This window comes from Eubalaena glacialis, chromosome 17 (assembly GCF_028564815.1).
Source record: "Eubalaena glacialis isolate mEubGla1 chromosome 17, mEubGla1.1.hap2.+ XY, whole genome shotgun sequence".
Lineage (NCBI taxonomy): Eukaryota > Metazoa > Chordata > Mammalia > Artiodactyla > Balaenidae > Eubalaena > Eubalaena glacialis.
Genome location: NC_083732.1, coordinates 52,080,478 through 52,107,111, shown reverse-complemented (window position 1 = coordinate 52,107,111; position 26,634 = coordinate 52,080,478). Strand labels below are relative to the sequence as shown.

The following is a 26,634-nucleotide window of genomic DNA, read 5'->3' as shown; positions in this document are numbered from 1 at the left end:
AAGCAATCTACAGAATACATCTACTAGGTGATAAAAGGTCAGAATCTGACAGATACGTGCAAACATCTTCTGTTTTAAAATGTTTTTATGGTGTCTAAGATTTTTGTGAATGGTCATTTATTTCTTAATATTGAGACGTGTTTGTAGAAAAAGACTGCTAGAGAACATTACCTGTCAGAGTCCTTTTTATTATAGGGCCATGTGGGTTGAAGGGACTTTTCTGGCCCGTAGAATTCGTCAAGGGTCTGCGTAACTGTGCCTCCGGGGTGTATCTTCGTGGCTATTTGCTTAATGAGGGATGTTGAGATGGGAACAGCACAATGTGAAGGATCATCTTCTTCTCTAGGAAATGGAAAGAAAACACAAGAATGATTATCAGATGTATTATAAACCAATATTTTTTTTGGTGAGAGTGAGTCAATTTTTTGGTGCTTTAGGGATGATGACACAGTTTGGGAATTATCTGGGCCGTGGCCTCTCCTCCCCAGTGCTTGGGTGGAGATCTCTTGTTCCTCTACAGAAATTATGTGTCAGTTAAATTTTCTGATTATCCCTCTTATTTATATCTAAAGGGGCTGAATTTTATCTTAAACTGTAGAAGAGAATAAGAGAATACTAGGCAGGGCAATTTAAAAATAACATTCTCATAAGATAAGAAATCATACAAAAAACTCTATCCTCCCTTACCCCCTCAGTAGGACAAAGTTGCTTTTCTACTGAATCTCTCTTAAGAAAATGTAAGGACTTTCCCAGTACCTTGCTTGAAATGTTAGGTGATGTACAAGGTCAGGTTCTATGTTTTGCAGTGGTTTTTCCTGTCCTTTTCCTGGAATAATTTGTGTTTCACTCAATCCCAGACTTCTTTTCTCCAAATGTATGATAATGGGGTCTGGAAGATGACTCCTCATGATAAAAAGAGGGCTGAACACAATCTATAAAAATAAAAGGACAGAACAACTTTCATATTTGCTTTGTTGCAGTATTCCAGCTGTTTGACACTGAAACAAACTTGTAATAAATCTCTTCCCTGGGTCACTCTGACCCTAATTTATTTCAGAACAGGAAAGGTCAAAGTCATATGCCATATTTTAGGATTAGAAAGCACTTACCATTCGTTGTTGCACTTGAGAGCTGGGTTCTAAAGTCAAAACTGTGCACCAGACATAAATAATAGAACTGTTTGAAGATGGCACCTGCACATGAGATAGAAAACGGTTCTATTAAATACTAAACAGTTTACTAATTAATCAAAATAAGGCACAGATACAATATCCATTTGGAGGATACAAAAAGTTTAAAGTTACAGAAAAAAGCCGTTTAAAAAAAAAGAATAAGCAAAAACAGACTTCATTATGGCATAGAGTGAATGTGCAGTGAGTCAATGGGGCCAATTCTTTCCATAAAGATGAAGGGATTTGTATGTGGAGAGACTGATATAAGAGCGAGTGGGAGAACAAAAGAGAGGATTTGTCCTTTATGGGAATGAAAGTGATGATGGTGGAGATTGAGAAAGAGATAAAAAAGTAGCAGATCATCATAAAGCTTCTCAAGTGGGGAGGACACCCTTTATTCCCTCCCATCCCTCCAAAGCCCTTGTGCATCAGAATCTTTTTCAAGATATAAATCATCTCCATCTGGGAGGGGTAGAGTCTTGGCTATGAGAACTACTGGAACTGATACAAACGTGTTGTCGTGGGATGGGGACGAAAAAGTTTGAGAAATAATATTCAAAGCCTTTTTATATTATTTCAGGCCTCCCCTCTTCTGTATATATCATTTATTAATAAATTAAGTGCTGTACTGAATAAAGAACATAACGAGAAATTTCAAATTTTAAAGCTGCTCTATTCTGGATTGTACTACTTCTCATACCTGAATGACAACACTATACTCAGGGGTCTTGGATTCCAGACACACGTCTCTTGACCAATCTTCATCTCCTTTGGCCTTCACACACAACTCGGTCAGTTCGCTGTCTTCTAGTATGTACGAAGGCAATTTCCGTTTGGCTGTGAGGCAGTCAAAATGTTCTCGAACCACAGCTTGTCCATCTTGACCAATGTAATGCTGAACGACTTTTAGTTCTATGCTTTGAGACAAGTAACTACAGATAATCTGTCTTCCACAGATGATAATCTGAAAGACAATCAATCAATCCATCAATCAATAAGACTTCATCAATTGGAAATACAGGGAAACCTTGGAGATACTGCAGGTTTGGTTCCAGATCAACACAATATAGCAAATATTGCAACAAAGGGAGCCAGATGAATTTTTTGGTTTCCCAGTGCATATGAAGGTTATGTTTACACTATACTATAATCTATTAAGTATTCAAAGCATTATGTCTAAAAACATTTAAATATCTTAATTAAAAAAATTTGTTTTGCTAAAAAATGCTAACCATCATCTGAGTCTTCGGCGAGTTGTAATCTTTTTGCAATAGTAACTTCAAAGGTCACTGATCACAGATCACCGTAACAAAGATAATAATAAATGAAAACGTTTGAAATATTGCGAGAACTAGCAAAATGTGACACAGAGACACGAAGCAAGCCAATGCTGTTGGACTGCTTGATGCAGGGTTGCCACAAACTTTCAACTGATGAAAATGTAGTATCTGCAAAACTCAATAGAGCAAAGCACAATAAAACAAGGTATGCCTTGTTCAGACAGAGTAAACTATGCTGATTTTAATGGAAAGAAAATGAAATTGTTAGCTTATTTAGAGAGTACAAGAAGAAGAAGAGGCTTCCAAGAAGAGAAGGGACTTTGCTTTGGTCATGTTGAGTTTGCAGTATTCAAAGGACAGACATGTAGGCAGGATCCATGCCCAGCTACAAATGCTGGTCATGTGCTTGAGAGTGAAGGTGGGACTGGAGATGGAAGACTTGTGAAATTAAAGCCTCACAAATGTGTGCGGACAGGAAGACAGTTTACCTGGAAAAGAGGGTGGAGGCTCAAACCCAGTAACGGACCAAGACTTTAGGTACAGACTCAGGGTGAGAGGCCAGAGAAGGGATGGAGGAGTGTCAGGAGAAAGCAGGGTTGCTGAAGCCACGAGAGAAGAGACTGACTGGAAGGTGGTGGTCGATGGTATTGAACAATGTAGCAGTCAAAAAGGAAGGGGATTGGAAACAAGACTTCAGCTCTCATAGCTGAGATGACAATTGTGATCAATTTATTCCCTGAGGCTGATTTCCAAGGGTTTATTGCACTCTTATGCAATACGAAATCTCTGTATAAATTGATAATACAAACAACTTTTAACTCAGAAGCCTAATTATATTTTATCTTATTCGGGTTTTTCTTACAGCGTAGAAGCATTATCTTTATAAAACACACAGAATTATCCATTAAACCCATGTATTATTTAACTTTTCATCCAGCTAAGAGTATAGTTCAGAGCAGGCATTAAGAAATGTCTCTTAAATTGGTGGAAATTGAAAAGATAACACAAAATTTACTCCTATGCAGTGAATACTTTTAGAAAGCAAATCCTGTGTAATATGAATTTTCACCATGATTGAGGAAGACAGGACTGTCACATACTGTTTTCCTTATTCGTAATATTTTTCCAGGTTATAAAATATATACTAAGTAATACATGTATAGCATGTATGTCTAAGGATATGATGGTTAATTTTATGTGTCAACTTGAATGGGCCATGGGGTGCACAGATATTTTACTCAAACATTACTCTGGGTGTGTCTGTGAAGGTGTTTCTAGATGAGACTAACATTTGAATTGGTAGACTGACTAAAGCAGCCTGCTCTTCTGAACGTGGGTGGGCCTTATCATATCAACTGAAGACCTGAAAGAACAAAGAGCCTGAGTAAGAGGGAACTCCTCCTGCCTCACTGCTTGAGCTGGACACTGGTCTTTTCCAGCCTTTGGACTGGAACTACACGTCAGCTCTTCTGGTGTTCCAACTTGCAGATGGCAGATCTTAGGACTTCTCAGCCTCCATAATCGTGTGAGCCAATTTATAATAAATCTCTCCCTCCTTTTCTCTACGTACATATATATACCTATATATGTATATGTGTGTGTGTACACACATGCACCCTACTGGTTCTGTTTTTTTTTTTTGGAGAACCGCGACTAATACAAAGTATTTTCACAGATTATCTCTTTTATTCTCACAGCAACTGTTCCTGGTGAATTTAAGGTTCCTGCTTTGTCGCAGAAGAATTTGGAGATGAAGTGATAGGTAAGAAGTGGACTTATTTAGAGAGAAACACACTCACAGACAGAGCGTGGGCCATCTCTGAAGGCGAGAGAGCTTCAAAACGTGGCGTGGTTAGTTTTTATAGGCTGGGTAATTTCACAGGCTAATGAGTGGGAGGATTATTCCAACTGTTTTGGGGAAGGGGTGGGGATTTCCAGGAATTGGGCCATCGCCCACTTTTTGACCTTTTATGGTTGGCCTCAGAACTGTCATGGTGCTGGTAGGTGTGTCATTTAGCATGCTAACGTATCACAATGAGTTGTATAATGAGGCTCAAGGTCTACTAGAAGTCGAATCTTCTGCCATCTTGGACCCAGTTGGTTCTAACCAGTCTTTGTCATGTCCTATGGCTATGTCATTCTTTTAAAGGTTGTGCCCTGCCCCCTTCCCTCCTGTTTCACAACCACATAAAACAGGCGCTACAATGACTCCTCATCTTAACAAGGAAAAAAAGAGAAGCACAGAGATGTTGAATAACTTTCCTGATGTTACCCAGATGGTCTGGCCCAGAGTCTGTGTTGATCACCATCCTGACTGTATCTCATAAAATTAATACCTACTAATTAAGAAAACAGAAACAACATAAAGAGAATAAAGGTTGCCCATCACAAGGTAAATGTGGCAGAAACCAGTGGTTCCATTCCAAATAGCTGGTCCCTCCTTTTCCTTTGCTGTTAAAATCACTGATTTGGTCTAGGTCTCAAAAAGCAGCACAGTACTCAGGGAAGGTGGACACCTCCCATGACCCCCACTGGCTGTATCACACTTGGTACAAGCTAATCGTGGTAATTCCATTACCTCTTTGCTAATGATTAGTTTAGGGGTGAACATGGAGCTCTGTTTTGGCGAATAATATAAAAAGGGAAGGCTGCTAAAAGGTTCTGGGAAAGATTTTACTCTTTGATAATAAGGGAGACAATTTGAGAAGGGAAAACGCTCCTTTTTTTTTCTGCCATGGAAGATGTTAGGAGAGGATATAACTTTTGCAGCCATCTTGAGGTCAGGAAGGCAAATTCAAGAGGACGGCAGAGAAGCAGATAACAGTACTGAGTTGTTTAATTAACTAACCGACATCGAGTCTGCCTTCTTCCTTTTTGTTATGTGAGATAATAAACATAAAATAGGAACAATAATAGTATCTGCCTCATTAGCTTGTTATGAAGATTAAAAACCCTATTTTGTAACTTCAAGCTGAAAGCATCCTAATTGATACATTTTCCTATGTCATTAGGAGTACTTTGTAACTATCATTTTAAACAAAACTATTATTTACACAAAAAAATGTGAACAACTATGAACTATTATTTACCCCAAGCAAATCTGCTAGATCGACAGACCAAAAATTAAAGTCACTGTTGTTTCAACGTGCATTTTATTCGAATAGTGAGGTTTAGCATTTTCTTAAACATTTATTTTCCAACTATCTACTCCTTTGAATTTTCTTTAGAAGGAACACATCTGTAAAAACCAAGCTATGCTTAACTGTTACATTTCCCCTAGATACTCTGGACATTATAATCTTTTAAAACAATATTTTCAAAATAACAAACATGGAAGTCCACTGAACTATGAGTTCTAAATTAGCACACAAGATTTTCTCTAGCATATGTAGGCTAGACACTCATGATAAGCCTTATGACGCCATAGCATTGCCCAACTTTGAATAAACAATAGAAAGCTCTGAGGCAGTATTTAACTCTGTTCTTATTCCGATGTGTCCAGGCCTGGCAATGTGTGCTCACTGCTCTTGTTTCAGAACCTTTGGGCCCCATGAGATTTAGGAGAGAATTTGGCTGTCTCTCACAGAAACCACAGAATCTCCGCAACCATCTGGGACTCACTTTGTTTAAAGACAAAGATCCTCTTGGTGGGTTTTTATAGTTTCATTTTGAACCAAAAAGCCTGTTAAATAGGCTTTCAAATTTGATAAAAAGAAAACCCTTAAAAGTGGCCAGGGAGGGAAGGCTACTTAGATGAAGGAAAATCCAAAATGGCTGCTGCTTGGAGTGGTGCGCTCTCACGGCTGCTCCCTCGCAAGGTTAAGTGAGAGCCGTGCCTGCTTTTCTTCAAAGTGGCAACACTTACAATGCCGTTATTTTGAAAATTATGGTTAGAATTTCAAGATTAATTTATCAGTTGAAGACAGCTACTTAATTTTTTTTAATGTAGGGTTTCTCTTTAATACACATTTCCAGGTTTCACACTAATTCCCCTCTTTCCCCAAAGCCACAAAGATGTGTATTGAAGATTTCCACATATGATTTTACTTAGCAGGTTTCAGAACTCTTATTAGATCAGTGCCAAGAAGAATAGCGATATTAAAGAATAACTCCAGAGCACCAGATGCACTGGAAAATGATATCTTAACCACGATTAAAAGTGTATGTATAAAGATACAAATACATATACATACATTCATATGTACATTTAGGTTTTTAGAGTGGTAAAGCTTTCCTCAATGAAGGGATGGAAAACACGGAAGCGAATACATGTGCGTGAGTAGTTGTATAATGTACAAAGTGCATGAGTAGTTGTATAATGTACAAAGTCCCTGAGAAATTTTATGTGTGGTCAGTTTTCACTGAATTGGGGAAATGAGAGGGGTACAGGAAAGGCAGGTACAGGTAACCAAACGTCATTGTTCAGGCAAGCTTTAGCCAATTCTCCATTGTCCAGTGGTGTATTAATGCAGTTAAGGTACATCAGGGAGCTGCACACACTCTCCTCCCCAAATGGGGCTTCATAATTAGGCAGCTGCGGTTTACTGCAAATTTCCAGGCCCAGGTGGGGTAGAAGGAAAGAAGCGAAGATGTGAGGGAGGCAGGAATCCACGAAGCTCTTCTGGAAGCTTGGTTCCTATCTTCCTAACCTGGCCAACTGAGGAAATTCTGTCTCTGACGTACTTTAACTAGCGCTAATCTGAATGTTAGTTAATCTACCCTGACCATAAAAAAAAATCCAATTTAAAAAGAAATAATACATTTTTGTGTGTGTGTGTGTGTGTGTGTGAGAGAGAGAGAGAGAGACAGAGAAAGAGAGACAGACAGACAGAGAGGGGGAGAGAGAGAGAGGGAGAGAGAGGGAGGGAGAGAGGGGAAAGGCAGAAAAACACTGACTAGAAAGGTTTTTTACAATGTTGATACATGCAACAGTTGGTTTGAGGTTGGCATGGTGGTCTGCTGAACCTCGTATTACCTGGGTTCAGTATAACCCACTTTCCATTTGCTTCATTCTAGGTTAAACGAATTGCTGTTTCTGTGTTCTAATTTTCCCTGCTCTGCTAAGTTTTTTAAAAAATTTTATTTATTTTATACGGCGGGTTCTTATTAGTTATCTTTTTATACATATTAGTGTACACATGTCAATCCCAATCTCCCAATTCATCCCACCACTGCCCCCTCCCCCCGCCCCGCCGCTGCTTTCCCCCCTTGGTGTCCATACTCTGCTAAGTTTTTTTAATGGCCCCAATATAGAGCTCAATCTCATTTGATGATGACAAGAAATGCTACAACTCAAAATATAAGTTATATGTGTATGTACCTTCCATGATAGTGGGAATGTAAAATGGACTTTCCCAGTTCCTGTGGGAGAAGAAGACACTTCCTCTCAAAAAGGTAAATGTGATGCAAGGGCTGGTTATGCTTCCATTATCGCTCTCCAAAGAATCCTTTCCTGTTTGGCTAGATTTGACTTTTTTTTAAAAGAGTATTTATTATAAATGAGGTAGAAGCAGAGAAAAGTGTGAGAGGCATTCCCCACAGAAAAGGATTATTAACATTTACCAGTACAAATAACATTTGGAAAAGTTCTGAAATGTGACTTGGCACCAGATGCCTTAAAATCTGTATATTTGACATTAACAGAGAGAGTGATTAAAAGAACTCCTTAAACTTTCAATGTATGGAATTTTTTTTAGTTCTGATTTGAACCCCTCATAAATATTTAAGATTTAAAAAATGCTAATGGTTTGAAAAACTCAGGAAATCAGCAGAAGTTTTAGAACAAATATATATTTAATTATTTAAAAGATTAGTGTAGCCCCAACAAGGCTCTGGTAAGACAAAACGATGAATTTTGTCTAAGGAATAAAGTACATCTTTTTAATTTGGGAATGTGCATCAAGCACCACAAAAACATTCATATCCTTTGTGCAGGTAATTAAATTTTATAGCAATTTATTTTAAGGACAGACTCAGAAATTTGGACATATATTTATACACAAAGATATTTATTTAAGGATCTATTATAGTAACCAATTGGAAATTAACTAAATGTCCAACAACAAGGAAATGTCTACATGGGGTTTGATATACCATATGGTAAATCACCATGCAACCATTAAAAGGATAACTTCAGGAATTTTAAATAACATGAGAAAATAAGCATTATATAATGTTAAGGGAAAAAACACAAGTTGAAAAACTGTAATTACAATCAGAGTTCAAGTTGGTTAAAAAATATCTGCATAGAAAAAAAGAGTAGAAAAAATACACCAAACTAATAATAGAGTATATTTTTTGGTCGGTAGATTTATGGGTAATTTTAGATTTCTTCATTAGGCTTTTCTGTGTTTCCAGATATACTTTATAATAGTTAACATAAAAATAACACTGTGAACTAGTATTTATTGGGTGCTTTCTTTTACAAAAGGAATATGAAGCATAGAAAGGTTAAGAAATGTGCCTAAGGTCATATAGGTGATAAGTACTAGGACTGAGAAATCTTTTCCAATCAGAAAAAAAGTAGGTAAAGTTTTGTGAGAATTAAAAAAAAAATGTGTTTTTCATGACCAACTTTTTGGGCTTATGATATACTGTTGCAATAGTATCTGCTCAGGTACATTGTATGTATTAATTTATCCCTGAAATTTAATATCATTTCATGAAAGTAGATAAATCTATGGCAAGAATGAAGCGTTAACATAGCAACACAAAAAAGTCCAACCAGCATTACTCATGCCTGGGAATATTTCATTATTGTAAATGTAACTAAAATTTATTGGATTATGACAATGGGCCAGGCACTGTTGTAAGCACTGTACATATAGAAACTCATTTAATTCTCATACTTAGTTCATGAGGGAAGGCACTATTATTACTATTCCCATTTTAGAAAAGCGATTCACAAAGGTTAGATAACTTGCTGATGATCACGCAGCTAGCAAGGTTGCCTGTGATCTTAACCACCAAGGACATTCCTTGAAAAGATTTCTCCACGGAAGGACCCTGCCTTTCCACTGACTGGTAAATGTTCTAGCATCCACATGCCAAAGACTTGAATGAACTGGGAAACTTCAGACCAGAGCTATGGTGGTCAAAGCACCTGAGAACTTGTTAGAAATACAAATTATCATGCTATACCCAAGACCTGTTGAATCTGGAACTCTGGGGGTGGGACCCAGCAATCTGTGTTTTAAGAAGCCCTCCAGGGGATTCTGATGTATACCCAAGTTTGAAAACCACTAGCCTAGAGGGAAAGAAACTAAGGGGAAATATTCTACCTCATCTCATGTTTTTGGAGGGCTGTAACATAGAGGAGAGGTAACAAGTTGTGTGCTTTTTGCGTATGCCTCACAAGTTCTGAGGAATGGTAAAAACTGGCTGAATGGTGACAGATTTTGGCTCAAAATTAGGAAAGAATTTGATTAACTGCTGGAAGTAACCAACAATGGGAAGGGCTGATGTGTGAGAGAATAAGACTCTCATCGTTTGGAGTATTCAAACAGATGCTGTATGACCTTTTCTCAGGCATGCTGGTGAATGGGAAGGTAGACAAGGCATTCTTGAGACCATGAGTGACAGAATCAGAAAACCAGTGTGTATTGGGCAGATATTTGTTGAGAGCATATCCATGTAAGAGAGCTCTAAGGGCAGATAGGAGAGACACTTCTGGTTCTTATGACTTTCCAGCTCAAAGCCCACACTAGCCACACTGGTCTCCTCATGAGTCCTTGGGTAAGACACATTTGTCCCATATTTGTATCTTTATTTATCCTATACTGCTGACTTGGAATGCCCTCTCTTAATCTAAATTTGACATGTTTTGTAAAGCCCAGCTCAAGTCAAATCTTCTTAGTGAAACCTCTAAATTCCTTTCACACTTACTGTCAGTCGTACACATTGTTGGGTTTACATAAATTTACATTTTAAGAGTAAAGATTGTGTTACATACTTAGTGTCTTTCATTTTTCTCTGTTCTACAGGGGGCAATCAACAAATACTTGGAGGAATGGTCAGTTGACTGGGAAGACTCTTCCATGCTTCTCGTCTGAGACTCCTCTACTATAGGTTTCTTTTCACTTCTGTTGCCCACCATAATGAGAACATGAAGTCCAGCTCCCTGATTAGGTGCAGGCCAAGAATGTATATGGTATAGGTCCTACTGTTCACCTCACCAGTTGCTTCCTGCCTGCCCCTGGCACACAGCAATGGAGTAGCCCCAGGTGCTCAATATGGAAAGCTCCCTTTTTCCTTTTCTAGGGACTGAGTGCTGTCTCTATCACGTCCTCAGTTCACATAAGCTCTGGGTAGACTGTTACAATCCAGATGCAGATGTATATGTTAAAACTCTTATGACAAATCCAGTTATTATGTGTGCAGTGAAGCCAGTTTTCAGATTTTAATACTTCCTTTTTTGCTTTCTACTCTTGTCATATGCTCCATGCTTGAAAAACATCTTTTAAAAACCACATTTTCACATCTTAAGAACACAAAAAAGTGTCAGATACTTTTTTTCCCCCTTTGCAGTCTTAGAACTTCAAAAACAGCCAAAAGGAAGTTTTATAAAATATATAAAAATATGTGCTGAGAGCTGAAGTTTTATATGCCAAGAGTTAGACTGCAGTGAATTTTTACTGCAGTTAATATTAACTCCTAGGAAGAGAAAGCTTGCTGGAGACCCAGGCCCACTCTGTCATGGGAGAGAATCACGACACTTTCACACAGGTTATTCTTACATGTATGAGAATCAACTCCTGGTTATCCACTGTTGGATTATCCAGAGTCCACACCATCCTTGACTTCTTTTCCTTCTCAGTAAAGACGCTTTGGCCATTTCACAGCTCATTAGCACCTCCACCAGAAGGTAGGTGGTGGCAGGGAGAAGAGGTGAAATGAAAATCAGTAAAGTTTACTGCTCGTTAGCAGCTCTTGTAAAAGACGTGGGACAAGGGGTATGAAGCCATCATCATCATCAGGAACATCAACAAGCACTTATTAAGTGCTCGTGTGCATGGTAGGAGTAGGCATAACTGGGCATGGCAGTGTGATTTTTTTTTTATTGATATTTTCATTTCTTTAAGTTTCCCTTCCATTAATTACATCAAATGATTAAGAGTTGTCTGGGCCATGAACACAAAGAAACTTACCTGTTTTTGTACTCCACTGAGTTGCTGAACCTTGATGATCAGTGAAGCAGTTCGACCCTTGTACTGAATAGTTCTAATAAAAGTCCCAGCATGGTCCACACTGAAGGGCTCTGACCAACGCCAATTGCCCCAGCCTTCAATACAGATGTGTAACAGCTGGAGAGAAAAACAACACTCGTCATAATGCCAAAAGTGCCAACAAAAACTAGCCCTAAAATGAAAGTCTCATTGCTGGAAAACCTTCCTATCTGTAATATTTAGCATCTGTTTTCTTTCTAACCTGCATTATTCATCCACTTCCAGCTTATTCAACCAGGCTAAGAATAGCAAATATGCCACATAGAGTCAATGTGGTTTTCCAGATCACATTTTAAACCTTCTTAAAAATAACTGTCCTATCAAATGGTAAAAGGCCTGTTGAACATTTGAGGAAAGACCATTTCATTCATCTGGAGGACAAGAAGGCTGAAATGTGAGATCAAAGAATCGTGGTCTTGGCTGATAGTTTATTCCTTCTTCTGGCTAGACAGTAATTAAAGCTAAATTTGGTTTGTAGCATTATTTTTGACCCTAAATTGCCATTCCTTATTTTTTCTTTTGATTAAGAACAAAACAGCAATTTGAAGATGCAGTTCATTTAATACAGTCTACTTATGAGATCACATATATCAAATTAGAAATACCTTTAACATTTTGAATGTGTGAGAAAATGTCTCTGTTCTACTTTTTTCTCGCATGTATTTATTGTTAACTTTTACCAGTTGAGTCTCTTGATCCACATTCATATTTATTCATGTAGCACTGCCACTTTTGGTAATATTTAGATTTCTTTCATGGTCATCAAATATTTTCTATCTCTACTCCTACCCACTAACTGCAATTAAGTATTCCAAACTTAATTCCACTAACTGAACAAGTATTCTAAAACAACAATAATGACTGCTTCTTTAGGATACATATTTAAATGAAAATAAACAATGTTCTTTCTATACGATTACTAAGTATAAGGAAATAAAACTGACATTTTAGGAAAAAGATTCAGATGATACACAAACTTAATATTTTCCTTCCTATAATATATCATTTTTTAAAAGAGCTAACCAAAGGCTAATCACATGAAACATTTTCCAAATTAACAGAATGAATAAAACTTTGAAAATATTATGTAAGAGCTATCATAATAGGCTCTTAAAATAAATACATTAAGGACTTACATGGGAATTGCCATAACAATAAAAGTTTTTTGATGGAAACATTATTTTTTATTTTTCGCTTTGGGAGGAACCCTTATAACGTGCTTAAATTTGAAAATTTCCCAAGGTCACTGGTCATCACAATGTGATTTTTTTGGTGGAAAACTGAGAGGGTTTTTTTGTTTTTAAATATCTTAAAATATTAAAAAAAACTCTCCTATCTCATCTCCCTGCTTTTAATATGGCCCCACTCCAGTTCGTCCTCCATACCATCGCCAGTGATCTTGTGAAATCAAAAGGCTACCATTCAGATGACTTCTAAAAAAGAAGTCTAGCAACTTAAAAAAAAAAAAAAATTCCTGGACAGCAAATAAAATACCTTTAGGGAAAATGTGATTTTATATACATTCTTCAACATAAAAGTACCAGAGTATCTTTGATGTTTAAATATTAGTTACAGAAAAAAAAAAAAAGAAAAACAATAGTGGTGTTTCGAACCATTTCAGTTTTTTGTAGCAGCAATTGGGAATAAAGCTCAGGGCACACACAAAATTAAAGAAACAAAGAAAGTTGTTTTCTTTGGAGAGACTAGTAGCTGGAAATGACAAAAAAATAATGAGGTAAGGTACTTAAGGTCAAGCTCAGCTGTATTTTTCTTGAAAATACCACAGCCTCTAAAGAAAGTTTTAATATACACAATGTAATTTTAATTGAGGAGTGTTCACATTTGCATCTGAGCTCAGTTTTAGGTAGCTCACTCTGTGTACACAGCTTTTAATGACTGAATGTCACCAAGGAGTATGCTGGCAGCTTTCGCTTGGCAGCTATTTGTTCTCAAAATGTTGGCACATATATTTTCTTTGAATTATGAAAATTCAGATACATTTGGAATTAGTTCACACAGAAAAGTTAAGTGGGAGAAAAACATGACACGTCTCCCCACACGCATGACCAATAGAATATTTGTAATGTTTGGCTTACAGTTAAAAAGCATCTAAATATCACTGGCAATTATATATATATAATTTAATAGGAAAGGAATGACATTCCTTGGAGAGAAAATCTACAAAAAGGAATTCAGGAGGCCTAGTGGTACTTTAGTCCTCCTTCCCATGGTGTAAGTGATTTGGGCACTAGATAGGGGTGCTCAGATACGCCTGGACATCAAGTGAGGGTGGGAAGTTCTGTTCCTGTTGGACCAACTCGCTCAATTTCACTGCTATGGGTGCTGAAAAGTCTCCATTTAATAACAAATACTCATATGCCTGTTTTTATTTCTATACCGAAGAAACTATAAAATCAGGCATAAAAATGTGAAATTTGTGTTAGACTGCCTAATCCTAATGAGACTTCTTTCTATTATTCATCCAATACAGTTTTATTATTCAGATACTATAAGGAAGGCAATATGCTAAGAACTATAGAGGAAATAAAGAGAAGAGCTTTGGTCTTTGTCCCACAAGGAGCTTAAGATTTTACAGGGAAAATAAGGCATGCATAACTAACCAACAAGAGGCATTATGAGAGAAGTCTAGAGAAGAGAGGGCTTGTTTAGGCTGCTGTGACTGGGAGAGCTTCCTGAAGCATTTGGGTCTCAGAGTTTGGGTAGGATTTCAACTAGTAAGGATGACAGTCATTTCTGGGCCAAGGGGACAATCTGAGAGGTGAAGCCAGAAGGTTTGCTTGGGGCAAAGTTAATAGTCTCAACTGGTTGGAGAAAAGGGAACATGTAAAGAAGAGTTAGGGATAAGGTCAGAGAAGTAGATCTAGATTGTGGCCAACACTGATGATTTACTAAGCTAAGGAATTTGTGCTTTATTCAGGAATTAGCCTTCTGTATAGATGAGCAATGTGTTGAAAGGATGGTGAGAGCAGAGTGTGGAGGTCAGGACAACTGCAACAGAATGAGAAACAGGAGAAAGGAAGCAACGGGCTTAGCAAAATATTACTATCCATTCTGCCTGGAGTCCAAGACATCTTTAATGTTCTCTTATCAATTTGGAAATTTTCTTTTCCCTTTTTTCTATTAAGTTTCCCTTACGGACTCACTTCCTTCACCACCTTTTCCATTCAGGCTTTTCACTCTCTGTGGCCTACTTAGCTAGCGTCTAATATTTTCCATTGTGGGGGAAAAAGAGAGTCAAATATGAACCACTCTTGTTTGAACTTTTCAATGGGAACTGAAACTAAGTATAAGGCAGGTTGTACAGTAGCCACACTCAATGGAAGGTCTCAAGGGGCCACATTTATTTTTTTCTAGCAGACCCTCCCACTCCAGGGCTGCAACACTGGCAGCAAGATTAAATTCCACTGAAGACTCTATGCTCTATGGGAGCACAGAACTTTCCACTCATTTTTTTGAATAAAAAATAAAACTTAAACTGAATTACTGATCAGGGGCTTGGGGATCAGCTCTCAGGACCACCCACAGGTACATCCAAGGGAGAATTCCTGAATCGACAGATTACAGAGGAGAGAAAAACAAGACGAAATCTAGGATAATAGGGTACACCAAGGAAGAGAAACAGAGAGGGGATGGTTAAGAACAATTTTTAAATTGTATCTTAAATATAAATGAAGGTACTAGATACTTTTCTGTGAACTTTACTTCACTATTCATTTTAAAATTGTTATCAAGATGATTTCTACTTAATCAGAAATTGAAAGTTTGTCTTCAGAGTCACTTGTATATTTTTTGCATTTTACAGTAACTTACTGTACAGTAATATGTAATGTTCTAAAAAGAAACTGAAAATTACGTAACTTCAAAATATTTCTCCAGGGACTTCCCTGGTGGTGCAGTGGTTAAGACTCCGTGCTCCCAATGCAGGGGGCCCGGGTTCAATCCCTGGTCAGGGAAGTAGATCCCACATGCATGCCACAACTAAGAGTTCACACGCCACAACTAAGGAGCCCGCGTGTCACACTAAGGAGCCGGCGAGCCACAACTAAGGAGCCCGCCTGCCGCAACTAAGGAGCCCACCTGCTGCAACTAAGGAGCCCGCCTGCCGCAACTAAGGAGTCAGTGAGCCGCAACTAAGAAGCCCACCTGCCACAACTAAGACCCAGTGCAACCAAATAAATAAATAAATATTAAAAAAAAAATTTCCCCAATCCATTGTATTCTTTGTAGAAATTTTAGGAGTTCTAAAAACTTAAAGTGAAATGCAAGTGAAATAAGCTACTGAATATATATATATATAAAATAAACATATAGTATATAATGTATATTTATATACATATTAAAGCTTAAGCATCATATTTGTTTTTTAAACTTCTAAACTTATATCTATATCCCAAGAGCCTAGTGCATTGTAGGCATTCAATAAAATATTTGTTGAAGAAATGAATCAGGATTATTGAAAAATAACCCAAAGTAGATATTCAAAACTTTTAGTGGCAATATTTGTGCATAAAATAATATCATAAAATGAGAATCAAATCAAAATATTCAGAAACAGTTCCTATTTTGAATGACCTTTGTATACAGGAGGTTTGCTTTATGTGGATAACAATAGTAGATTAAACTATAAATCAATGCAATCCCTCAGATCTATAATTCAGACATTGCAATACTGATATTAAAGCATAAAGCAGAGCCCAAATGATACACTAGATGAGCATCACAAGGGAAAATTAAGTTAAAATATTAAAACATTCTTGTCTATCTAAAATAATATCTGAAAAGCTACAGATCAAATTAAACAGATCAATGTTAAACTGCTTGTTTGGAATGCATAAGTGGAACTGATAGTACATTTCACACCAATAAACTAACATGAAAACAAAATAAAATATGTTGCTCATTATTGCTTTTTTTAAGGCAGTTGAATTTCAGGATGTTCAGAGTATCTGAAATAATGCTGAAAACCAGGTAGAAAAATGTCTAGATAATTGCTAATGCTTGGTGTCACTCTGATTCAATATTGGAACTCTTAGGACCCTATATATCCTTTTACTTTTATAGAGCACAACCTAAAGGAATGATAAAGTAGAAATAAGTCAAATTGAATTATTTTCTAGTGGACAGCTTGGACTCTTTGATGCAGTGTATTTTGGAGGAAAGAGGAGAAAGAAAAAGAAAGCTTTCCAAATCAACCTTTCAGGAGGTGATATAAGTCACTGTTATCCCACAAGTATCATGACACAAAATATGAGGGCTTGTAGGTTTTCTCTCAAGATTGTTTGAATTAAATGAAGGCTACAGATCAGCATAAAACAACCTCTTACAAAAGAAGGGAAACCTGGCACACTCACAAAATGTTGGTCAGAATGAAAATTGTAGCTGGAGGGTAATCCTTGTATCAAAAATCTAAGTTTCAGATACTCACTGGGCTCATCAATTCTAAACAGGAATTTATCCTGATATAATAATTATACATATGTGCAAAGATTTACCTAGATGTAGGTTTATTCCAGAATTGTTTTAATAATGAAAATTTGGCATTACTAGGAAATTAGTCAAATGAAATATAGTAAAAACAATAATAGCTATCAGTTGTTAGACACATACTATGTGTCAAGCAGTGGGCTGCTTTTTATATATTTTCTTATTAATTCCTTAAAACAATCTTATGTGGCAGTTGATTTTGTTTTATTTTATGGATGAAAAAGCAAGCTGAGTTACAGAGAGGCTGTGTGACCTCCCCAGGGCCACAGTGCTGAAGAGGGCCAGGGATAAGATTTGAACTGAGGTGCGCTTACTCAGAGCCTCTCTTATACTTAGGATCCTTTCAAGCCATTGAGAAAAACTCGCAGAATGAAAAAACGTGAACAATATTACTTAGCCAAAGATTAACCAGAAAAGGAGCACATTACAAAAAGATATGTGCAGTATACATCCCATTTTTGTAAAACGAACAAAAAGTATATATTCCTATTCCTAAGGGAGAAAATGGCTAGAAATATACCAGAATGCTAATAGTGGTTATCTTGGGGTTGTGGGGTTATGGGTTTTAAGTTTCTTTTTTGTGTGTGTTTTTGTGTGCTTTTACGTAATTTCCAAATTTCATACTATAAATATGTATTACTTTGCAATCAGATAAAAATTAATGTTATTAAAATGAAAAAAAAAGTCTAATAGAAAGCATACAGAGCCTGCATTCCAAGTAAAAAGAAATTAGACATTTTTATTTTAAAAATTCAAATTCAGCTTCCTGCATGAAGTTTCCCCATTTGTCCTAGTCAGCTTTGCCATTTGCTCTGTTGGCACTTTGCTAAAAGGGTGACATGGGCCTCAGTTCATCTCTGAGGCCTCCACCACTGGCTCCTCACACAGGGTCTGGCTTGCTGTATACTTACTCACTTGATTCTTGGAGCAGTTTAATGTAATAATTTGAGGGTCTTTCCCCCTAGGGCAATAGTTTTTTTCTTCTTTCCAATTTAGCAAATATTCTTAGGATCTACATCTATTAAATGTTCACCATAAGCCAACTAACTATACTATACATGGTGGAGATAAAGACAAATGAGGCACACACACCGAAAATTCTCACAATATAGTGGGAGAGATATTTCACCAGAAAAAGTATAGTGCAAAAATTCATGAGAGGAAGGAAAAAATTGTTGTAGGACTCCAGAGGTATATGCTTAGGGAAATTAAAAGATTGACCAGAGATTGACATATTTCACTTACCCAAAGAAATAACATGAAAAAAAGACATATTGAAATAGAATAAAAGATATACAGGACTGTTACTTCTGATAAACAAAAGCAGGTGACAACCTATCTTGGAGTGGTTCTTTCTGTACAAAATTGATGTCTGAAAACCACACTGATTGCATTACAACCAAGACAAGTCATAAAAGTAGCAAACTATGGCTTGAAACCTTTGTGCAAACAACTTGTCAATGTAATTTGGAAAATTAACTTTATATTATGAACTCATCAGCTTACATTCCTCTAACAGCTTTGACCATAACCCAAATGGAACCACTGAATTTTGATCCTGGAAAAGAAAGAGGCATACTTGAACAAAAAATCATTGTTTCAGGAGGTCAGATCTTGCTCTCAGGCAGCCAAGAGGCATGTGTGCAGATTCTTGGGGATGGAGGAGAGTTGAGAGTTAGGGAGAGGACCTGCCTGAGGCAGTGAACTCTTAGGTCAGGAACTGCCACTTACCCTCAGAGCATCCGTCATCAATAAACACCAGGGACTGAAGCATTAAAGGCAATGAAACACAGTAACTGATAGTTGTTGGGCTGTTTGAAATAATGCTATTAACTATTTCCCTGGTCTTTCTATATCTAGTCTTAAATAGTAAATTATTTATTTATTTATTTATTTTACCACTGTGTTTTATGAATGGTCATCACAAGACAAACACAGATGAAGAAAGAGTCAGGAAAAAAATAAACAAAAAAACTAGTTGTGAATGAGGGAAACTAGCTTTTTATGACTTTTGACAATTCAGGATAACAGAGAAGCATGGGAGGATGTAGAAGCTTTCACCTCTGTATAGTTGAGAATATTAGGAAATGCCAGCTGGAAAATGGGAAGTGGAATAGGAACTGACTTTATTATCTGGCCCTGTAGCTGGAGACATGAGAATAAAAATCCCATCATTCCTCAAATGATAATATAGTATAACCAAGGGCAATTCATATGATACAAACATTAATAAATAGCAAAAGTGACATGAAAACAAGCCATGAGAGCTATGAAAAGATACTGCGAAACAAAGGGAAAAGCATATCATCTTAGAAAATAAGGGGAAGAGACTAGTTAATATAAATACCCAGTTGCAGAATTCAGGGGAAAGAAATCAGGAAAGGTTTTGGTTTTCTCTAAAGTATGCAAAAATACATGATTTCTATAAAACTGCAGAAAAATACTGAGAGGAAAGAAGAGTCTAGTATAAATAGAAAATAGCCTGAAGTTAAAAAAACTAGATGATATGAAAAGGAAATTAGATAAGAAATAAATGCAAGGAAACAAAGAATGCATTTGCAGAATAACAATCTACACTGATGCAAGTAGAGCAAGTATGAATAATTAATATGGAAGGAAAACTTGAAAATCTTTATAATTGTGCAGAGCAAAAAGACAAACAGATGAAGAAATATGAGAGAAAATGTCATAGGTATGAAAGAAAAATGACGTATATAATTATTATAAAGAAAGAAATAATGCTATTCATATATCTATTCATCTTCATGGTTTTAAAACAGTATGTGTCACTTCATCATACAGTTTATGATAAATCATTTGAATTTCCATGAGTAAATAGGATGTCAAATGGCCCACATCTAGCAAACATTAAGGCTTAATCAATGTTTCAGTGTATCTATAATCAAGTCATAGAAACTTTTTAAAAATTAAAAGAGATTTCTCATAAATAACTACAATCTGTATTCCAGAATTTATTTATGGTTTTTCATTGTTCAGACATTAGTCTCTGTTCAATCTATTACGAACATTTACATACTTAAGAGAAAAATAAGTTAAAAAAAGAAGAAAAAGTAGGGTGAAGAGTATGGCACTTTTAATTTATACATTATCTACAAGACAATAGGATGCTTAATGGGTATTCTTTGCTATAAAGTTACCTAAATTGAAATTATCTAAATTAGGGAAAAATAATTTACCTCACAACTTCACAATTTTTTTTTTGCAAAAAGATTTAATAAGCAAATTCTCTCATATGTTAAAATATAATTTTATGCATAACTTTTTGGGAACATATTAATCATGAAATCAGATATAAATGCACACAGTAAAAAAAAAAAAAGGTCATTTCAACATTACACATATCTATTGTTTTCATGTTTCTAAAGGGTATGGGCTTCCCTATATTTAAATGATATATGACTGATAAAACATGAGCTGTGACACTAATAGCTGCCTTAAGTCCAAAACTGTGTGATAATCTTTGAGGCTGTTCATCCTTAATGCTACCATAAGGGGTTGAAAAGTAAAAATTCAGAGAAATTTGATATGTATGCTTATGAGTGTGTACAGAAGAGGATAGTCTGTCTATAAAATATGAAATAATTCACATTTTCTTTTTAAATAATTAGATAAAATAAATATAAACATTAACTGCTTAATTGAGTGGCACTAACAGCCAGGAGATTTGGGTGCTGTGTAGACACTCTCTCTTGACAGAATGATAGTATGCTCTTGGTTAGACCCAACTCTTCAGTGGAAGAGATAAGGGTATGTTGGATGGAAATAATAAAGGATACTGTAGGTAAGCTGAGAAATGGAAGCCAATAAGATAAGAAACTGGAGATATTGTTTGATGGTCATTCAGACCTGGATAAATGTTCTGAGTCTGTGAGCCAAATTGTCAGCTTTTGTTTGTTTGAAAATCAATTTTGACTAAATACAAATATAAACCATAAAGAAACCTAACCAAAGTTTGAATAAAAATTTTCTTTTAAATTGTTCTTTTAAATTTTCTTTTAAAATGTTCATTCATCATTTAGCAAAATTTAGTTTAATGTAAAATAGAAGACATTGCCAATATGTGTCCTAAGAGAAGATCAAGTAGTTCTATGCAATCTGTAATTTATTTTTAGTCATCATGGCCATTTAGACAATTATAATTGTTATCCCTAATTTTTCATTAGAAAAAAAAAGTCAACAGATGGATATAAAAGAAATCCAAAATTTTTACAGTTATTTATTTTCATTTAACTAAACTGCCTTGCCATACTAAGAAAACATTTTCATAAAGGTTAAATAAAGTATTTCATGGCAACCGCTGCTTCTTAGTGCCTGTATAACAAGAAACATGAGCCAGCCAAAGTTGTGCAAGTTGGTTTTCTTTCCCAGTAAGGGAATGTGGTATCTAAGACCTTGTCCTAACTCATTTTATCCCCAAGTGTAAGTCAAGCAAGTCAAATATGAACTAATGCCTGAAGGGAAGTCCCTGACTCCAAAAGTATGGATTATTTCACATTTATCTTAAAATCTGCTCTCAGAGTTCTTAAAATTCACTAACTTGGCAAGTCAGGAATTATCATGAGAAATGAAATAATTTCATAACTATGAAGTCATCCAACATTCCATGCATCTGACACTCATTGGGCTTGGCCATGTCTTGGGCATTATTCTGACCTTTAGATAATAAGCTCTTCAATATCCTGTTCAGCATGGAAAGAATTAAAAAGTGCCACAGTATAATAGGTATGCCATTGTCTTTAATAGAGTTAATGCTTTTGTTACACAGACTTGTGGTAACAGGTTATGATTAAACACAATCACATTCTGTACGCTGAAATCTTTATAACATTCTTAATCAGTATTTCCCATTACTTAAAAATGGCAAAATACCATGCTTTAATGGTCCAGCTGCACTCCCTTTCTCCAAGCACTCTGTATTAAAATTCACATTTAAAATTAGCTGTCAAGGACCTTTATGTTTAGACATCAAGAATTCACATTTGCAGAGCACTAGCTTGTGAAAAGCCTTTGAGTGTCTAGTAAAAAGCTTAAGGAATCCTCAGTTACATTTTTCTCCAAAGCTATGTTTCAATATCTAAAATTTATTGCCCGAGAAGGGACAGAGAGACCATTAGCAGCACCAGCAGTCATTCCTCTGGGTGCTTCACAGTTGAAATAATCCCCAGTTGTGCCCTTTCATGCAGGCTTGTAGAAAACTCCAGAAATCAGTCTTGGGACTGGATAAAGTGCCCTATCACAATCCTATCTTTGCCATTTCTTTACGACTTTAAAAGTCTTAACTAGGTCATACTGCAAACCATTTTTACAAAGAAACTTTGAAACATACAGGAAAAGGAAAACTCAATCCCAAACTTCTGCCTCTCATTTAAATGGAGTAAGTGTATTTCCCAACAGTAAATGAAGACATTCCAAATATCTCTATCCACTAGATACTTAATGACCAAAACTGTTAGGGCCCCATTTACTGGTGACTTCAACAAGGCACAATAACCTTCCTCAGAGAATGTAAGTGTCCTGGAATCTCTCAGGAAACTGAAAATATTTTATGAGAGAAAGGTGAAGAGACAGAGTCTACAGTCTACTATTTTGCTGTTTCAATGACTGCTTAGAACTAAAATAAAAATGCAGTTTATGGTGACTGGATAGTAGGCCTTGGGTACTCAAATGGAGTCAGTGTTTACAGAATATTTTGGATTAAAATCCTTGCCAGATGGTCCCAAGAAGTGTTTACCTCACTGTTGATTTTAGCTATCTTAATGTCAGCAACAATAAAAAGAAGCTTGTTACTGCCACTGGGGAGCAAAGGCATACAATCCTTCCTCCCTAAATGGAACTGCTAGTTGTGGACAGCTGTGCCCTACACAACAGTAAGGGTGTTACTGTAGTTTCTGGGAGTCTATTTCCATGATTAGAGAAAGAGACAATATAAGGCAAATTTAACTTGAAATAATGTCTACTTTAAATCAATAATATTTCGTAATTGTACGATGTACTTTTAGTTTATGATAAACAATAAAACTTCTTCAGAGTTAAACACAAGTAGGAAGAGTTGGACATGCATGTGGACCTGAAATTTGGTCTCCTTTGAAGTACACTGCTAGTCCCCTCCTGTAGCATTTTCCTATTTTATAATAGTTTTCATCAGAGGCCACTGGGAGGCCAAAGGGGTAGAGGTGGGGGAGACCAGGAGCTACTCCTAATTACAAGTCCAACTGCACTGACAGCATACAAAAGCATACATTTTGAGATCAGAGGATCCCTTTTTGTGTGTCTATATAATACACATAAAAGCATCCAATATGATGCAAAGAATGCTGTTTACAATGTTCATATTGTGAAAATAAGCTTTTAAATCTATGTTCTTGAGAATTGTCAGATGTTATGAGAAATCTCAACATTTATTTATTCAGTGAACACTTATCAAACGCCAGTTATGAGCAAGATACAGGATTAGATATTGTGGAAAATCACTTTTTTATTTTTGTATTTTTTTAACATCTTTATTGGAGTATAATTGCTTTACAATGGTGTGTTAGTTTCTGCTGTATAACAAAGTGAATCAGCTATATGTATACATATATCCCCATATCCCCTCCCTCTTGCACCTCCCTCCTACCCTCCCTATCCCACCCCTCTAAGTGGACACAGAGCGCCAAGCTGATCTCCCTGTGCTATGCGGTTGCCGGGTTCTCAAGTCCATTCTCTACATCTGTGTCTTTATTCCTGCCCTGCTCCTAGGTTCTTCAGAACCTTTTTTTTTTTTTAGATTCCATATATATGTGTTAGCATACGGTATTTGTTTTTCTCTTTCTGACTTACTTCACTCTGTATGACAGACTCTAGGTCCATCCACCTCACTACAAATAACTCAGTTTTGTTTCTTTTTATGGCTGAGTAATACGCCACTGTATATATGTGCCACATCTTCTTTATCCATTCATCTGTTGATGGACACTTAGGTTGCTTCCATGTCCTGGCTATTGTAAATAGAGCTGCAATGAACATTGTGGTACATGACTCTTTTTGAATTATGGTTTTCTCAGGGTATATGCCCAGTAGTGGGATTGCTGGGTATTATGGTAGCTCTATTTTTAGTTTTTTAAGGAACCTCCATACTGTTCTCCATAGTGGCTGTATCAATTTACATTCCCACCAACAGTGCAAGAGGGTTCCCTTTTCTCCATACCCTCTCCAGCATTTATTGTTTGTAGATTTTTTGATGATGGCCATTCTGACCGGTGTGAGGTGGTACCTCATTGTAGTTTTGATTTGCATTTCTCTAATGGAAAATCACTTTTTTAAAAGCCTCCTTTTTTTTTTTTTTTTTACACTGTTGGTTAGCAGAAAATTTTATTTTGTTTTACAAAACTAGCATAATCCTGAGACAAAAAAAGAACAAAAGATCCCCCAAACAGGCCAATGAACAAACAAAAAAACCCTATAGACTAATGAATGAATATGAATGCAAAAATATTAAGTGGAATACTTCTAAATAAAATCTAGGAGTATGTTTAAAGAATAAATGCTGTGTTCAGGTATTTATTCCAGGAATGCTGATACAGTTCAATATAAAGAGGTCTGTTAGTATATATTGCTCATTTCATCACACCTACAGGTCAAAGGCAGCAAAAGTGATCATTTCATAGTTCAAATATAATCGAGTTTTGCTCATGTTTAAAACACAGCCATAGCTTCCTAACATGTTTAATGTGGAGACGGAAACTCCTCAGTACACAAGGTCCTCTCCTCTCTCTACAGGTTCATCCCGCCCCGACCCCGCCCCTCCCTGGAGTGAAAAGCCTCCTACTTTTTTCCCTCTTTTCACTTTCAGCAAATACCCACTACAACCACATCTACATTCACACTCATCCTCACTCTCTCTCGTCTCAAAGCAGGAGGAGGCTTTTGTGGTAAGTTAAAAATGGCCACAAATTCTCTTGGCAACTCGCAAGAGGTTAAAATCTTTTTCCTTATCCTTTGCATCTGGCCTCACGTTGTGACGTGCGCCGCCTAGTAGAATGTGGCAGCAGATACTGTGAGAGTTCTGAGCTTAGGCTCAACAGGTTTTGCAGTCTTTGCTCTCGTTCTCCCAACTAGGCTAGCCTGCTGGAAGGATCACATGGAAGAGAACACTGGCCAGTGGTCTGCCAAGTACCAAATACGTAGGTGGGGCAGTCTTGGACCACCCAGCCCCAGCTGGCCTACCAGGTGACTGCAGCCTCATGAGTGAGCCCAGCTGAGATCAGCAGAAGAAGCTCTTAACTAAGTGCACCTAGATTTCTGACCAACACACTCATGAGCTAATAAATTTTTTAAGGCCACTAAAGTTTTACGGTGGTTTGTTAAGCAGCAATAGATATTTGGTATAAACCTCATTCCATCCAGGGTCAATCCTTCTACTTGTGACCTGGATGCCTTCTTCTTCTCCCCTTCTGGGACCTGATGCCGTTAATCATTCTTCCTCTCTTCTGCATCACCAACCTATCTGCTATTTATTTCTGCTCATATATGAACATGCCTAAGGTACTTTAATTTAAAATCCTTGCTTGACCCTGCAGCTTTCTCTAGCTAACACCCAATCAAGATAAAAAAAAAAAATTCATGCTCATTCTCCCTATTTCCTCACCTCCCATTCATTTTTCAACCCACTCAATCTGATTTCTATCCCTATCTTGCCACTGAAAATGCTTTCCTTGAGCTATCAGTGACCTCCCAATTGCCCAATACAATGGTCTCCCCAGTTCTTGCTTCACTCAATCTCCTTATGGCATATGACACTGATAATTCTATCTTTCTAGATAGTCTCCTTGGCTCTTAGAACACGATTATGTCCAGTTTTCCTGCCATGTCTTGGTTTTCTGTCTTCCCCTTATTCCTCTTCAATGGATCCCATTCCTCAGCCTAACCCCTAAATTCTATGGGGTTTAAATCCTTATGGCAGCTCAGCCCCAAGACAGCCCCAATGATCCATGTCTCCTTTTATTTGTGCCTTTGTGTAGTCCCCTCCCACAATGAATAGGGCTGATCTGGACAACCACTAGGATATTACAGAAATGATAATTAATGACTTCTGAGCCTAGGTCATAAAAGACACTGGCTTTTGTCTTGTTCTATCTTGGATAACTTGATCTGGGGGAAGCCAGCTGCTATGTCTTGAGAGTACTCAAGCAACTCTTTGGAGAGATCCTTGTAGCAAGGAGCTGAGGCCTCCTGCCAAGAGCCATATGAGGGAGCCACTTTGGAAATGGATCCTCCAGCCCAGTCAAGCCTTTAGATGATTGCAGTTCCAGCTAATGTCTTGACTACAGCCTTATCAGAGACTCTGAGCTAGAACCACTCAGGTAAACCACTCCCAAAGTTCTTGGCTAATGAAATCGAGATAATAAATGTTTGTTGTTTTATTTACTCAAGTTGTGGGGTAATTTGTTAAAC

General features: G+C 36.8%; 1 protein-coding gene across 2 annotated transcripts in view; it reads right to left on the bottom strand.

Moving 5' to 3' along the window:
• The window catches only part of VPS13B (vacuolar protein sorting 13 homolog B), an 802,016-nt gene that overhangs the window by 53,342 nt on the left and 722,040 nt on the right, over nt 1–26,634 (bottom strand). For both annotated transcript variants that reach the window (XM_061172062.1, XM_061172061.1), the window contains exons 44-48: nt 11,599–11,754; nt 1,873–2,136; nt 1,110–1,193; nt 757–932; nt 172–342 (exon numbers count right to left, since the gene is read on the bottom strand). In XM_061172062.1, coding sequence (XP_061028045.1) covers nt 172–342; nt 757–932; nt 1,110–1,193; nt 1,873–2,136; nt 11,599–11,754 — 851 coding nt within the window. The remainder of the gene's footprint in view (nt 1–171; nt 343–756; nt 933–1,109; nt 1,194–1,872; nt 2,137–11,598; nt 11,755–26,634) is intronic.